The sequence below is a fragment of the Sprattus sprattus genome (assembly GCF_963457725.1).
Source record: "Sprattus sprattus genome assembly, chromosome: 10".
NCBI classification, from domain to species: domain Eukaryota; kingdom Metazoa; phylum Chordata; class Actinopteri; order Clupeiformes; family Clupeidae; genus Sprattus; species Sprattus sprattus.
In genome coordinates this window covers 15,704,434-15,720,655 of record NC_137908.1, presented here as the reverse complement: position 1 = coordinate 15,720,655, position 16,222 = coordinate 15,704,434, and the positions used below count along the sequence as shown (strand labels likewise).

Genomic DNA, 16,222 nt, shown 5'->3' with positions numbered 1-16,222 from the left:
AATTAGACAAACCTTTTAATGGGCACACACAGGCTTTGGGAACAAAAGTCGGTCCTTTCCCATGTCGAGGCACGTACATCGGGCCCGGTCCTCTGGGAGGTCCGCACCATGCATTGGGAACACTCCAGTCTTGTTAGATAGGATATGACTTTGTTTCTTTGATCAAGTCAGCTGATTGTTAAGCTCAGCTTAGCGCTGGAAAGGGCTGGGGAGAGGAGTGGAAAAGCTGGTGGAACCCATCCCCCCGTCTTCCCAAAAGTGGCACGCTGACATGCTCAATGCTCATCAGTGGAAAACAGAGAATGAGGAACATAGACATAATGCACAAGATGAATGCAGCCAATCAGATATTAGGACCAGGGGTCATCAGGTGACATGGGGAGTACCTGTTACGGACTCAAGTACGAGCTGGCAGAAGGCACTTTCTTGCGTGATGATCATCCAAATGTGTGAATATTGGAACCATCTTCTGGGCCTCCCTTAGAAAAAACAATAAACTCTAAATGCAGCATTAGCCGAGACATGTGCAGTAAGAAGAAATGGGGCCTACACAAAGTCACAGTAACAAAACCAAATTCACAAAATTACTCCTTAAGTATCCCAAGGACTTTGAGAGGCTCTCTTGGCAACAGAGGGCAAGGCTTTTCAATCTGAAAAGTCCACTTCAGATTTGTACACAATGCCTAAAGTTAACGGCTATATTTATATTCAAAAAGGAGAACTGCAAGCAGTTTAATAACTTGATAGTACAAAAACACTAGTTTACAAAAAACATAATTTAGAAAAAAAAATTTTGCCATCACTGCTGAGATCCAGCGTAAAGCCTCCATGTTGTGGTAAAACTTTAGATATCAATCAGAATACTTTAGATAGAAGTTACACTGCCAGCAGAGCATTGGTTTTAGGAGACCAACAGTAGACCTCTGATGAATCTGATAATACAGCTTCTTTAACGCTGATGCGCATTTGTCCATTTTCATTTAAAGCTGATGACCATTTGTCCAGTTTCAAAAAGGTGAACTGCACGCAGTTTTATGATTTCAGTTTTTGCTAAATTCAAATGAGACATAATTCCTAGCCTCATCACATGTCTGAGCTTCATCAAGCTTTCTCATGCCAAAGCAACACTCTTGAAAACACTCAAGTTACATAACAGTCAGTAGCATGTCAGTGTTGAAACATCAGACATCATCACAGCAAACTCACAGACAACCCGTGACAATCTGATAATTCAATGAGTTGCTTACTTTATCTCCTCATTAACTAGTTTCCTGTTTAGTGTGTTTGGACATGTGAAGGGTCTCATGATTTCCCTCTGTACTCATGCGAAATGGCTCACTTCTTGAACTTCCCAAATAAGGTAATCATCTTTAGGCTTAAGTACATCAAAACATACTCCTGTTAAGTCTCTATGTTAAGGCATTTACTGTCTCACTTAACACAATGCTACTACTTGATACTGTTGCAGTGCCCAGAGTCATAAAATAGACGCCGAATGTGTTTTATTTTTTACCTGGATGAGAGCCAACACAAAACAGTTCTGTTTCAAACTTCGTATAACAGTGACCCCCAAGCAAATGCAGCCCACCCCACTGACCTCTGCCCTCTCTTTCATCTCTGCTATATGTTATTTTCTCCTGCTCGCATGGGGTCTCCTGTGTTCAGAATGCGAGAAAAAAGCCCTGGATGTCTGAGGACTAATTAGCCGATGTTGAACTTGGCCAGATGGCCCCTGCGGCCTGCTTACAATGCTCAGCTGCACAGAGCAAACTCCTGAACCTCTGAATCCGTGCAAGGGGAGGGGTTGTCTCCATCCCCGTTGACCTGAGATGGGGGTGTATTACTGCTGTTTTTCTTTCACACCCAGAAACCATGGTGGATCTTGGTCATGGTAGGCAAGGTATTACATAGGAAGTCAATGATATTTCTGTACATTTGGAGGAGAGAGCTGGTGACAGCACCTACATGTAACAACCACTGATGTTTGCTCATTATCAGCACCTTTGTCTCACAAGGGAAGGAGAGCTTTGCTGGCATTGCAACTAATTATATTTCATTGTCAGCCATTCTGATGCCCACTTCAACTGTTGCTGTTTTACTTTTTTTAACTCAGGAACTGATAGCTGAGATGAGGTAGGAACCAGTGAGTAGAGGAGATAGAGAAGAGGTAAATTTAGTGAACATGGGGCCAAATATATGTGACCATGTGCACATACCCTCCCACAATATGTGTACAAAGGTTTTTTTGCCAGAGTTATCAAACAACATACGCACAGAATTTGCCCATTCTATTTATACATTTAAATTTTAGTCAAATCAGTGTAATTTCATATGCATCTGGACGCGCTTAAGGTTAACTCCCACAATGACCCTTATATGGGTTGAGATGCACCTTAAATTGGTCAGATTAGCATGTACATCTTTTAGATAAACCTTCCCACAGAAGGCACTCCCATTTATGCTACTCAACTGCCATGTGGGTCACGTCTAGGTTCAATTAGGACTAATATGCTATATAAAGTGAAGGATTTGTTGTGGAAAATATGTCTGTGTGTGAAGAAAACCAACTACTGAAATAATTTACAGTACTGAATTAGATCATGAGCACTCTTTGTTTAAAATGTATGTTATACCAAACATACTAATATGTGAAATGTAATAAACCTTTTTTTTTTTTTTAAAGCACTTTAAACTTGACCTGGAATAAAGCTTGGCAGGGGAGATATCTCACTTGGGTTAGGGCAGCGCGGAGCTGCCAAGACACCAATATTTATGATTCATTCTAAGTTGTTGACTTGACAGCAGGTGCAGGAAACAGACCAAATATGATAAGAATATTTCCAGACCCAACGGATCTTCCAAATAAAAAAATAAAACATAACCCACGAGGAAGAGTCAAAGATGATTTATTTATAGGAGGGATCCATCAGGTGCATAAAAAGAGAATGCAAAACTCTATAAAATTGGTATAGTCTTGAGACATGCTAAGGTTTATACTGTTGGTGTTATACTGGCAAAATACATAGATCTGTAGACAAACCTTTAAATGCCTACATAGAAATGAATGATGTATTTTGTTCAAAGGCAAAAGTCATCAGCTTCAACTCAGGTGGGCCAAATGGCTTTGATTTTACACTTTGCCGTAGCAGATCTACAAAAGCGTGTGTAGATTTGTCCATCTGTATTTGTTTACCCTAAGCTGAAGTATAGCAAGTCAAAGCACCAATGTTTGGTCACTTTTCTCAGGCATTGTGACACTGTGTGCCTTAAACAAAAGCTTGATACCAATGCTCTGACTTATAGATACATAAAACCTGAAACTGAGGGCAACAGAGAGCGAAGGAGAGGAGGACAGAATTGGGCCACCCCCGTGTGCCTCGGCTGGGTCTGACTGAGCACAGACGGCTTTGTGAGGCACACTCTCAGGCATGGCTGCATGGTATTTTAATCCATGGCAGGGAGATGGGGGGCAGAGAGATGTTTGCAAAAGGGCCCAGTCCAAGTACCACAGTTCACTGGGCTCCACTCAGATGTAAACAGCCAGACCAAAGGAGAGCAGGTCTGACCCAGAGGAGGGTGGGAGGCTGCTGGGTGGAGGTCTTGTGCATTTCTGGAAAAATAAGGAAAAGAGACAGTGATCTAGATAATGAATCACTCTCCTAAAGGGCTGGAACCAGAGGTGCATGACCTGCTGCCACGGTGTACGCGTGGCTTATAGGTCCTAATCCATAACGCACCAGAGGAACCTCTTTGAAAACATGGGCCTCTATTCTGAGATGAGACCCTTAATCACTTGTTTTGGAGATGTTTTGCCCTACGCTATGATTACAGGTCTCTTTAAGACATCATGCAGTCTGAATTTAAATTGAAGCCGTGAAAGTGGTGAACACTGTTTTTGAAACTCAACAGTGAATCAATTGAAAACACCGTCTTCACCAGACATTAAAAACAGTAAGTGAACCATGGACAGAAGAAAGACTAACCAAAGTTATACATTCCCAAAAACTGCCTGCCAAATTCGTTTTGGTAAAAATGTTTTATGGTTCTGTCGTTTGTGTACAGCTAAGCAGACTATCTGAGGCTAACTCATTCCCGTGACTTACTCCAAGAGCAACACCTTTCCTTGGTAAGTGACTGACTTTCTCTCTCCCCCCTTGCCATCCCCACGAGCTGTCTCAAGGATTCCATTGTGCAGGTTCCCATGGTGATCTTTAGACCTTTGATAGGCCAGCCCCTAAATTTCCAGTATACGCAGGAGTTTTTGTGAGGCTGCGACACATCCTTTCAGCCAACTGCAGTTTACTGGCTGATTTATGTATGTTTGTGAAGATTCTGGGGAAACAGCCTTCCCCCTCAGACTGGGTCAGCTTAGAAGCATCTGCCCATCGAGTGGAGGGAAACCAGCAAGGAGAATCCAGCAAGGGATGGCTTCATGCTTTTAAAAAAAAAAAGCCAAACACAGGTATCACATGCAACTTCTTGTACTTTTAAATAAACAAATTAGAGTGAATGGAATGTCTAGACCTAACATTACAGGGGTTAAGCACCACACTTTAATTTGTGCCTTCAAAGCCCCTTAACATAGAAATAAGAGACTTTCACGAGGGCGTTGCTTTGCAGCTGGATGAACCAATCGTAAACCTTCCCCTCCTTCCCTTGTTTTGTGTGTGAAGCTTGTCAAGGCTTTTTTGTCTGAGAAGTTTTTTTCCCCTCCCATTCCCCCTCTCTCTGTCATTGTACAGCCCCCCAAGCTCAGGCCAGACCTACTGGAGTGTGAGGAGGAGAGTTATGCAGACTGGAGCTCAGCCCAGAGCCAGAGCCTGACGGCAAACGGGGCCACCCAGAACCACTTTTCCTCAACGACCTCCAGCCAACTGACTTCCACAGCGAGAGACAGTGAAACCTGAAGCAGCGACACCCCCATCTCACCCATCCTCTGTAGACTGGGGAAGGTCGTCCACCAGCTGGTGACAGGTCCTAGGGATGTTCAAGGACTCCTCCAAATGACAGGGACTGCCGTGACAACCAGCAATACAGAGAGGACACGGCTTGTTGGAGAGAGTGAGAGCTTGAGGGAACCAACAGCTTTTCGTTCGTTGACCTTCAGGTCAGAAAAAGGCACAGTTTGTCAGCTGGATGCTTCTTGCCTTCAGGGCAACTAGACAGAAAGAGTTCTAATTGACTGACTGTACCTGAGAAGCGCATTGGTGGACAATATAAGGTGTCTTTGGAAGAAAGAAAAGAGAGAAATACTGAAGGGTGAGTAAAAGGTATCTTCTGCCTGACAGAGAGAAAGAGACATAGAAGGAAAGAGGAAAGAGGAAAGGCTATAAGTGAAAGGTAGAAAAGACAGGTAGAATGGCCAACTCTGGATTTCAGCTCCTGGGCTACTTCTTGGCTTTGGGGGGATGGATTGGCATCATCTCGACCACAGCGCTACCCCAATGGAAACAGTCATCCTACGCGGGAGATGCCATCATCATGGCGGTGGGTCTGTACGAGGGCCTCTGGATGTCCTGTGCATCTCAGAGCACAGGGCAGGTGCAGTGCAAGATCTTCGACTCCCTTCTATCTCTGGATGGTGAGTTAGAGTGAGACTAGTAGTCATATAGTCATAATTACAGCCATCCTTGTGAGACTTATGGGAAATGTTTATGTGAGTGTCTATGTCATGGTACTTTTACAGAATTGCGTAGGTAAAACAATTATCTAGTAAGAAGGACGCTTATCAAACCTCACTGCTTTTGCTGGGTATTGTTTGTCTGCATATATTTAAAATGTAACAGTAGAGAAAGTTAACACATACACTTTTTTCAGATGTGTTTCATTAAGTGACGTAAACACTAACCGTAAAAAATTCTTGAGCTGACAGGAATTAATTACATTTCTCCCCCCTCCCCCTACGAGTGGTACAAAGATTAATTGAGGCAGTCTGTCAAAGAGGGGAGAAATGACTCCTCTGAGTCACTTATGAAATATAAAGCACCACAGTCAACTGTCATATTTGCGGAGACATGCTGATAGATTCTATTAGCTCCTGCTGTCTGTTCTTGTTTATCCTCCATTGTTTACTGAGATTGCCCTTGTGAGTCTAATGCCTCCCATCTTTGGATAGAATAGAATCTGGAGTCTGATTTAATTGAACAAACTAGGCCAGTCAAATTGTTTTTGTTTGTGGTCAGCTAAATGACACTTATGCCAATGGGTCTATGGTCAGAGACAAAAGCACCCTGCAAACAATTAGCAGTTTTACATTCACATTTGCCAACATTAGTGTGGTCACATTTTAAAGACAATATATTTCCCCCATTGTTTGTATCACTGAAGCAGACACAGCATATTGTTTTCGTCCAGTGAATGGCACTTGTTGAAGAAAGAAAAGCCCACTGTTTCGGCAACGACATTTTCAATATGCTAAATGCATCTACCCCCCACACAGTATAATCACTCTTTGTCTCTTTCCAAGTCAAGCCTTTTGTGAAATAGTATATAAAAATAATAATAATAATTATTATTATTATTATTATTCATTTTATTTTGAATGCACTTTTCATTCAGAAGAATCTCAGAGTGCCTATATACTTGCAACTGTCCCTATTTTTTTTTACTGTAAGTTTCACAGAAGGTTGAAATGCTATGAATTAAGCCATGCTTTAAAAGTCAATCTCCCTCTGTCCAAGTTTTCTCTTACACAATGCTGTTGCTCAGAAAAGTGGATTGGGTGCCTGCTGGTGGTAATATCAAGTCCAAGTCTGTTTATCTTTTGTCCTAAATACCAGTAAAAAATGTCTAACAGTCTAATGCAGGCTGTTTCATGGAGGCGGTGAATGAATGAGTGCTGTTTTTTGTGGCGTGCCTAGCCGTGGTGCTGAAGGAACAGTTCTTGCTCCCAAGGGGCACTTGAAACCGAACGGCAACTGCAGTCACAACTGCACATCTCAGCTAGAATGTATGGCACAGCTGGCATCTGAGTTGGGGAGATAGAGAAAAGAGAGTGAGGAAGAGAAAGAGAAAGAGAGAGAGAGAGAGAGAGAGAGAGAGAGAGAGAGAGAGTGAGACAAATACACACAGAAAGAGTGAAAGAGCATGCAACTGGAGCACCACTCACGGTGGAATCTAACCCTGAGCCCACAAAGGCTGATTTGACTGATTGACTCTCGCCACTCGCCCCTCTCCCCACTTCCCCCGTCACCCGCGCCATCGTTGCACAGACTGAGGTCATCCGCTGCGATAGTGACAGCAATGTTCTGTGCTTATGTATATACAGGGAGCCCTCCTACAAGCCTGCATTGTTTCCCTGGCTGTCCGCGAGCTCTGATGTCTCTCTCTTGAATAATTGTTATTATGCGTGGTGCCAGTGGGGCTTTGTGCTGGTGGGGCAGAGGGCACGGCTGCTCAGTAACGCCACTGTGTCTGATGGCACCAGCTGTGCCCAGGCCAGGCCATACTGTATGGCCTGAGCTCTTGATGAAGAGACCTCAGGCCCCAGTGTGATGGAACACACAAATACCCTGTTAGTACCCTGTAGTGCTGTTTTTTTTTTAATCCATTTAAAGTGCAACCTGATTAATGTTTTTAAATATAGAAAGACTAGAATTATGAACTTTTCATAATATTTGTCAATAGAAATTTGGCCAATAGATCCACATCACTAAGAGTACTGCTACATAAATACAATTACTGTTGTTAATGGAATGCAGGCAGTGCAGGCTGTGACTTTAACATATACAAGTCACAGAGAGCATATATTGAGAAAGAGAAATAGAAAGAGAGAGAGAGAGAGAGAGAGAGAGAGAGAGGAAGAGAAAGAGACAGAAAGAGAGACAGAGAGAGACAGGCAATATGACGTGGAAAAAATGTACACTAATGATCTCACAATAAACAATGCACATCAAAAAGGAGAGCCATAACAATGACCTTCAAATATGCTGCCACCCTGTCTTACTGGCTCTTTGATTGGCCTGTGCCAGGCGCTGCCAACATTGGCATATGCAGTAGGCCTGTGGGTGGAAGAGTGCCCTGCTCCCCTTTGGCTGGGACTACAACAGTCCTAGCACCCAGGGTGTGAAATGCATCTCACAGGGTCAGACCAACCCCACCCTGCTCAGATAAAGGCAGAGAAAGGGATGAAAGTTCTGGCTGAATAAGAAGCACTCTCTTCCCCACAAAACTCTCTTTCTTATAAGGCTATTAACAACTCACCATCAAAAGATGCCTTCTGTACTCATAAATCAGTTCTCTTCAGATCCCCCACTTTTCTTTGAGTTCTCTTTCAACTCTGATTGATTGTCTCGATGCTGGCAGGGGGCCTTGAAGAGCTGTGAATTCATCTTTAACTGTTGTATGCTCACAAAGTAATGATTGAGTTTATTTCACCTAAGTATTAGAATAGCCCTATTTGTTTGGTCTTGGTTTAGGTCACAAGTGGTAAGATGATTGGTGATATGGTTCTCAGCCCAAAAACATTAAAACACACACAGCCATGCTGCTAGAACTGTATGACACATACGTGGGACTTCTTAATGAAAGAGGCAACAGAAGCGTAGAAACAATCCTGCTTTGTGAGAGAAACCACACTAATCTCTTTTGTGTGAAACATGTAAAAATGTTACTCCTACGGAATTATGCTGCACTGACGTCCATGTGGGTTATCCATGGAATTCAAAGTAGTGGGGCTCTCTCGCTCTCTCTCTCTCACACACACACGCACTCTCTCTCTTTCTCTCTCTCTCACTCACTCTCTCAAGGAAGAAAAAATAATTGCAGACATGGTACTCTGGCGTCTTCTCATGTAGGCCTATTACACAATTAACAGTATCCTTTTTCTCCATGCTGGTTGTAACCACTTCATTCTTGCAGCCGATGAGGGAAAGTAGGTTGAATATATCTTGACAGATTTATGGGCTGCACAAAAACAAAATAACCAAATGCAGATGGATGAGAATCACAAGGAGCTTCATCAGAACAAACAGCTACTGGATCTATCTGGTCTAACCTCCACTTTCACTGTGTTTTTGCCCCAAACCTCTACCTAGACTTATTGTGTATGCTCTGCTCTGCTCTTCCTCCCCCTCTCACCTGCCCCCTTCCCCCTACTTTTCAGTGCACATCCAGACGTGCCGTGCCTTGATGGTCATCTCGGTGTTGATGGGCTTCATTGGAATCATTGTCAGCGTTGTAGGCATGAAGTGCACTAAAGTGGGCGACAACAACCCGCAGACCAAGAGCAAAATTGCTGTCGCCGGAGGGGCCCTCTTCCTGCTGGCCGGTGAGGCTCTCAGTCCCCCTCAATGCCTTCATGTGTGTGTGTGTGTGTGTGTGTGTGTGTGTGTGTGTTTGTGTGTGTGTGTGTGTGTGTGTGTGTGTGTGTGTGTGTGTGTGTGTGTGTGTGTGTGTGTGTGTGTGTGTGTGTGTGTGTGTGTGTGTGTGTGTGTGTGTGTGTTTGTTTGGCTGTCTGAGGTAAAACAGGAGTGAATGACCAAAATGCTACTCAAAACACACACAGTCACATTGAATTGTACATGCACTCTGCATGGCTGTTAATAGGCGAGTAAACAAACACAAAGTTGAGGAATACCAGGGGCAAGAAAAGAGACATATATATGAATGAGCCGTGAAAGAACCCTGGCCAGGACTTTCTTGCCATGAGATGTCCATTGAAATAAGCTTCTATTATGGTCACGGCCAAAATACAAACCAAAGTGCTAGTTGTCATCTTGGTTAAATTTAACTGCTTGACTGCAAGTCAAGACTGAAATGAAACATTTCAAAGGCGTGACCTGTACATCCATGTTATTTTTTTCCCCCTAGGATTGTGTACACTTGTATCTGTGTCCTGGTATGCTACACAAGTCTCCTATCACTTCTTTGACCCCAACACACCTGTGAATGCCAGGTAAGGGAACCTCAGTGTTTTTATGGTTTAATTCCACTTCTGCTATGGCTTGAGCTCAACTGAGCTGAGTACTGAGTATACTCGGGCTAACATACAACCACTGGCTTGCAGGTATGAGTTTGGCTCTGCACTGTTTGTGGGGTGGGCAGCAGCCAGCCTGACCATCCTGGGTGGGTCCTTCCTCTGCTGTTCCTGTTCCAACGAAGACAGGAGGAGTCAGCAGTACTACCGGCAATCGCAGCCCTCCACGGCCAGGGAGTACGTGTAAAAAAACACCACCAAACAAACAAACAAACAAAAATAAACAGCAAACAAACCCAGAGACCAGAGGGCATTTGTGACAGAGCTCCTTCCCCTCTAACCATGATTATATTCCTGTTGTTACTGTCTGACTTCTCCCTTCACATCCTTCCTACAACACAGAGAATGTTTACCCAGCATCCTCACCTTACCCAGGTTTGCACAGTGTACACTGTGTGCTGGGTTATTTTTGTATTAAAAAAGAATGGAAGAAAAAAAAAACTTTTTGTGAAACTGCACTGGAATACTATATTTTCCAGGTTATCTTCTCTCCAAAAAGTTTTTGTTGCATTATGCATCCAAGGCATAGATCTGGTAGATATATTAAAATCGAAGTATCCTAAATGGTTTATTTTCAATGGAGGCCCTATACAAATAAGGTGAACTGGAATCCTTTGTATAAAGGCAAAAGGAGAACAAAAATGCTTACATATACAGCACACCAAATGATTATACCTTACGCGTAAATGAGCACTCCTTAACGGACACATACTAAATGGGTCAAAAAGAGACATAAAGAGTGGTAGTCAGACAGCCTGTCTCAGCAGCACCATGTTGGCCTGGGTCGTGTATTTGAGTTGTTTGTTCCCTCACAGCTATGGCCAAACAGGGCAAAGCCAGAGGCTGGAGGCTCTTCTCTGTCCACAAATTGCAACTAGAATTGGAGGGAGTCCATTCCCTTCTCTCAGTGATATAAATTAGAGTGATGTTGATTTGTGAAATGGGGTTTCACATCTCAAGTGTGGGAAGAAGGGTTTGGCTGACACCAGGAGAATTCCAGAAGAACCGTTTTTCAAAACTTTCTAACCCTAACTTTCAATTTGGTCCCAGGGGTAATCTGGTCTGTAAGTGTTATGACAATGTCTCCTTTTGAATGTAATTCCAAATGAAGATAAGCCTAGGTGGACTAATACAGCTTAAAATGACTGAAACCTGAAAACAAATCTGGAAACACTGATTCAACGTGAGGGAATGTGAGACGAAACATATAGCTTCAGCTCCCAAGAATGCTACTCTTGTATTTGTGACCCCTCATGCAACTGCAACAGCCATCTCTTGACAGTATGATTTAGTGAGGCATTAGCAAAGCACAGCAGTTTCTGACACTGCACAGCACTATCACCCCTAAGTCTGGCTTTCTGAGTCTGCGAGCTGCATGCGAGCCGCACACAGTTAGGTCTCATCTATTCAGGAACGCCAGAGGAACTCTCTGGAACAGAGTTGTGAAATGTATATAGTCACCATGTCACATGACACTGGATTCTCTTTTAATTAAATCCATGCATCCGGTACTCTGTATGAATTTTTAGCTGAGGGCCATTTTGACACACACAGCAAATGTCAATCTTAGTGTCTGTCACTCTTTACTCCAGAGTCAATCCAAACATTTATGTTTAAGGGGTAGAAGAATGTTGTGTATCTACACATACGTACCTTACAAACCTCAAGTGGACGAGAAAGCCAAAGCTGAGAGAAGTTCTTAACACAGAACACAGTAAGCCGGCTGTGTGTATGAATGCTGCATAGTCTGTACCTATCCACTCGTATGATTGCCCAGATCTCTTACAACCCAATGACACTCACATGACGCACCGAAGGTTTTTTTGCAACTTTTCAGTGTTAAAGCAGCAATACAGAGTTTCTCGTCCAAAACTAGTAAACTAACTACCTAAAAGGCATGCAATAACCTTGCAAACACCACCAACAGCCCAGCTGACACTGATAGAAGCTTGCCAACACACTAACTGGTGTCTTTTGGCAGTTTAGATGGCAAAGTCATGCATGTGAAAGCTTTTCTTCCATTTTTGCAGGGTGTACCAGCCCGGTACACAGAACTACATAGGGCATATCCTGGATGGCTGGTGGGGGAGACACAGGTCTTTATTTGTCCTTCACATGACCATATGCTATCAAAATGAATTTGAGGATGGTACCAAAACTAGTTGCCTGTAAAACCATATTTCAAAAAGTGTCAAATTGTTGCATAGTGTTACTTTAATGTCAACTTTGCTACAATATCACTTGCTCTCTATGTTGATATCTTTTAATGAGGCGTTTATACATATTTTGAATGCATATGTCCAGCATTGTAGGACAAATATCTGCAATAGACTAGTTAATCTGAGTAGCAAGAGATACCTCACTGCAACAACTCTTCAACTGATAGCCATCAGTCGCAGCCGTTTAAGCAGAAGTGTGTCAGAGCACATAATGTAACAGAAGAGTGAGGGGCATTCTGTCTCTCTGCCTCCTGCAGGAACATCCTCAAGTAGTAATAGTGAAAAATCTAACTATTCAAAATGTCACAAATGTCATCTGGTGCACCTAACTATGCATCCACGTGAAGCTTTAACTCACCCGCTCCCACTAACACCCTTGACTTCTGAACACAGTTCTTTATTCTTCATCTCTAAACTGACTAACATTTACTAGGGAATCAACATGGAATCAAGAAGGACTTGTGACATGTTTCTCTTTCTCTCTGTTTCTCCCTCTCTCCTTTGTATTGGCTGTTCTTCTGTCTTCTCCTCTCCTCTAATTCAGGGCTGAATTGTTGAGTGAGACTAGTTTCCCCGACTGACCAACCCCCCCAGCCTTTTTTCGAGGACTGTTCCGAGCTCCACTGTTTGTTCCCATCCCCTCTGCTCCTCCTTCCTTCACTCAAAACTGGGAGCCTTGTCACTCTGCTATAGATTTTTTTTGCTCCTTCTCTCTCTCCTTGAGATTTGTTTCCTGTTTTTATCCGCATGTGATATTTAAGTAAGGTTGGAAAAAATTACCCTGCACCTGTAATAATCTGACCTTTCCCACCGCAACCCTGCCTCTGTAAATATGATTTATTTAGTATATATATCTGTGCAAACACCCTGTACAACAGGGCATTTTACTACATGTGTACACATGACTGGTGAAAATAGTGTGCGTTTTTTTATTATTTGTTTTTAATTTTCAGTTTATGTAAGCCTGTATGATTCAAGTCATATGAATATCTTCAGATGCACTATGACTTCTAAGATTCGATGTGACTTTCCTTATGATTTCCAGTTTCTGTGTTTGATTTGTTTAGTTTGTTTGGTTTCAGTTACAAGTGTACATTCACTTAAACATGTTCTTTTCTTTTAAATTGCAGACCAAATGTTAAAAGTTCTCCACCAGACAAAGGGGAGCAGTACTTGTAGTTTTGGAGAGTGAACACCACCGCTGATACACACACTGTTAGAGACACTCTCTGTAGGTACAAAGGAGACAAAAAAAGAGAGAATTGAGAAAATGTAAGATGTAAAAGTACCATGCGTGCCACAGACCCAAATGGAGCATATTCCTGTAATAAACACATTTACCAAACATTCCTGTTTAAAAGCTTAATACATTCTTGAACCATCGTACTGTACAACATTGCCTCTTGTGAGTGATGCGTTAGACAAGCAATTCAACCATCAATGGTGAAGGGTTAAAACGTTTTCAAAAAGTATGGTATGTGCAATGTTAGTTTGGTTTAGAACTTCATATATATTTACATGAATTTGGCTTAGTGAAGACTCATTAGTAAATGTAAACATTTATGACATTTGGGTGCAACTTCTTTCAGGGTAAACAGTGATGAAACAAGCATGCAACTGTGTTCCATTATTTCTTTGTATTGTAATTCACAATTTCAATGGTTATTTACTTCATTTTTTAGATTTTGTTTTTATTTTTGCTAATTGCCATGACTCAGACCTTGTAAAGCCTATCTGGAGCTGTTCCTTTTTGTTAAAAGCAACTATAATCATGTTTTTTTCTCTTTTTTTCGTGCATAAGATGTAGAAACATACAAGATCTGTTGCATCCAATTTGATAGTTCATGTTGGAAGTGTGTAGCCAACCACTTGTGTGAATTGTAAGGATTTGGGAGAAAAAAAACTTTCTAAAGAAACCCCATTTGGATTATTACACTGAATTCCATGGTGCACATATGATTTGTGTTGATGAATGATACATTCAGCATGCATTGAATAGCACTGTTGACTGAAGAAGCTTTGTCACATAGCGGGGTCAAATATGTAATGGGCCAATTTTGTGGAATGTAATCCCAGATATTTTAGTTGCATACGTCATAGAATATTCTATCTAATATTCACCATTGTTTACCATCTCATATAAACTGTTATCATCTCTGTTTATCTGTTTTGACATAAATAAATACAGGAAAATTGATATAATCTGAATGTTCTCACATTTAATTTCAATCACTGATCCCCTTTGAAGTACAGCTAACCAGTTAATAAATATATGAGGATTACAAATGTAATTTATCCAACTGAACCTACGGTACAATGATAATTTGAATGCATATAAACAACCATGATGTGGAAAAATAATGGTACAACCACAAATACACATCATTAGAAGTCTGTTTAGAAGTCTGTTGGACTTCTAAAAACATAAAACACAGTCATTATTCTCTGGGATGTTACCATTCTAACGTAACACAAAGTCACTAACTAAAGTACCTACAAGGACTTGGTGTTTTACTTGTTTACTGACACCACCCGAATGGCTAATTTGAAATTGCTGTCAGGTACTGTTTTGTATCCTACTGACTTGGTAGCAATGGAGTAAGAAGTGGGTGGTGTAAATTTGCTAATATCAGGGTTTTGGGCCTACCAACAAGCCAAAACCAAATATAAAATTCCGTAATAATCAGTAATAATATCTTTCAGAACAAAATGCATTTATCAGTGGTAAAAGTAGTGTGACTTACACAAATTTTGGAAATAACTAGACTCTCTGACAGAAATAAGGAAGTGTAACAAACACAGTGCACCACAGCCTCACAGCCACAGATTAACCACTAGGCTGTCTGGTGTAGTGACATAACCGGTATATCAATGCTGAGACCATTTTATATGGTGACAGCCCAACAACTATTCCACATTCTTCCTACAAACCCTTAAGGAACATTCACTGCCTGCATGGATCTACAGGCTAGCATTACTGAGCCTTAAAACCAAACTCCCTAAAGGCTGAACTCATCATGTCAACAGAGAGAGAGAGTCCATCTATGGAGATGATTGATGGATGCAAAACATACATGAAAGAGATTAACAGTTTACTGTATAGTGGTCCGGGCAATACTATGCAAAACATACATGAAAGAGTCTGCAGTCAAACTTCGAGACTATGCTGAACTATAACTTTGTGAGGTAATCCTTCAGTCATCGTGGCACACTCTGCACCTTTGCTACAACGAAAGCCTGCATGATCATGTCAAATAACATCACATCTGCGGACTACATCAACAGTTTACTGTAAAGCGGTACAAGCAATACATAGCCAGCTCAATGGCTGCTTAGCGCTCTTCTAATTGGAGGATTGGAGAGGATGAGCCATAGGGGTGTGACTAGTTCCGGAAAAAAACTGCAGAGCTTGCAGTCGAGTGGTAAGGAGGAACAACAAACTCATTAACAGGACTGAATAAACCAACACTCACTAGAGAGATAGAGTGATGAAAAATCTGAACGCATGGTGAGAAAGTTACAGCAAAGGACCCCCAAGACCTGTGATGTTTTAGTCAGGGGAAAGCAGCACACCATGAAAGAGCAGAAAGAGCACAGGAAACGACAGACCCAGCTCTGTCAACAAACCTCTTAAATGAGTATAGAAAAAGCAAAAACTAGCAGGATGAGGTGACACAAATCTGCACTGCCTACTCTTAGCATCGGTTCCTACCAAACAGAGTTAGGATTGGACAAGAGGGAGAATGTGCACTGGGCTACAACAGTTTCAGATGGCCCCAAGGTGACCATTCAAACACCAATCTGGTCTGGCATTCCTGCACGGCAGTTTGGGGAATTTTGGACACAGTGGTCTTTGAAGACGTTGTCTCTGAAGTGTTTCCTAAGATTTTCTCCCCCACATTTATGCTTTCTCAAATCATCTCAATTGTAATTAATTTGCAAAACTTCTATTACATATTCCACCGGGTCAATATACAACATAAATCAACTTTATTGATAACAATTTAACTGAAAAAACTGAAATAAG

General features: G+C 41.9%; 1 protein-coding gene across 2 annotated transcripts; it reads left to right on the top strand.

The window, feature by feature from the left end:
* Positions 1-4,771: 4,771 nt before the first annotated feature.
* On the top strand, positions 4,772-14,372 carry cldn19 (claudin 19). 2 transcript variants are annotated; one of them, XM_080845488.1, is made up of 5 exons: positions 4,772-5,581; positions 9,104-9,268; positions 9,811-9,895; positions 10,007-10,153; positions 13,326-14,372. In XM_080845488.1, the coding sequence occupies exons 1-5, from the start codon at positions 5,359-5,361 to the stop codon at positions 13,372-13,374; spliced, it is 669 nt and encodes a 222-aa protein (XP_080701614.1). In that variant the 5' UTR covers positions 4,772-5,358; the 3' UTR covers positions 13,375-14,372. The 2 variants fall into 2 exon arrangements, with proteins under 2 accessions (XP_080701614.1, XP_080701615.1); XM_080845489.1 differs by lacking the exon at positions 13,326-14,372 and adding an exon at positions 12,740-13,132.
* Positions 14,373-16,222: the final 1,850 nt, after the last annotated feature.

Bases quoted from the DNA above. Each gene is read 5' to 3' on its own strand.
- cldn19 (XM_080845488.1), top strand. From the start codon at position 5,359: ATGGCCAACTCTGGATTTCAGCTCCTGGGCTACTTCTTGGCTTTGGGG. The intron at 9,269-9,810 runs GTGAGGCTCTCA...TTTTCCCCCTAG, and splicing joins GGCCCTCTTCCTGCTGGCCG to GATTGTGTACACTTGTATCT. The intron at 10,154-13,325 runs GTACGTGTAAAA...TTTAAATTGCAG, and splicing joins CAGCCCTCCACGGCCAGGGA to ACCAAATGTTAAAAGTTCTC.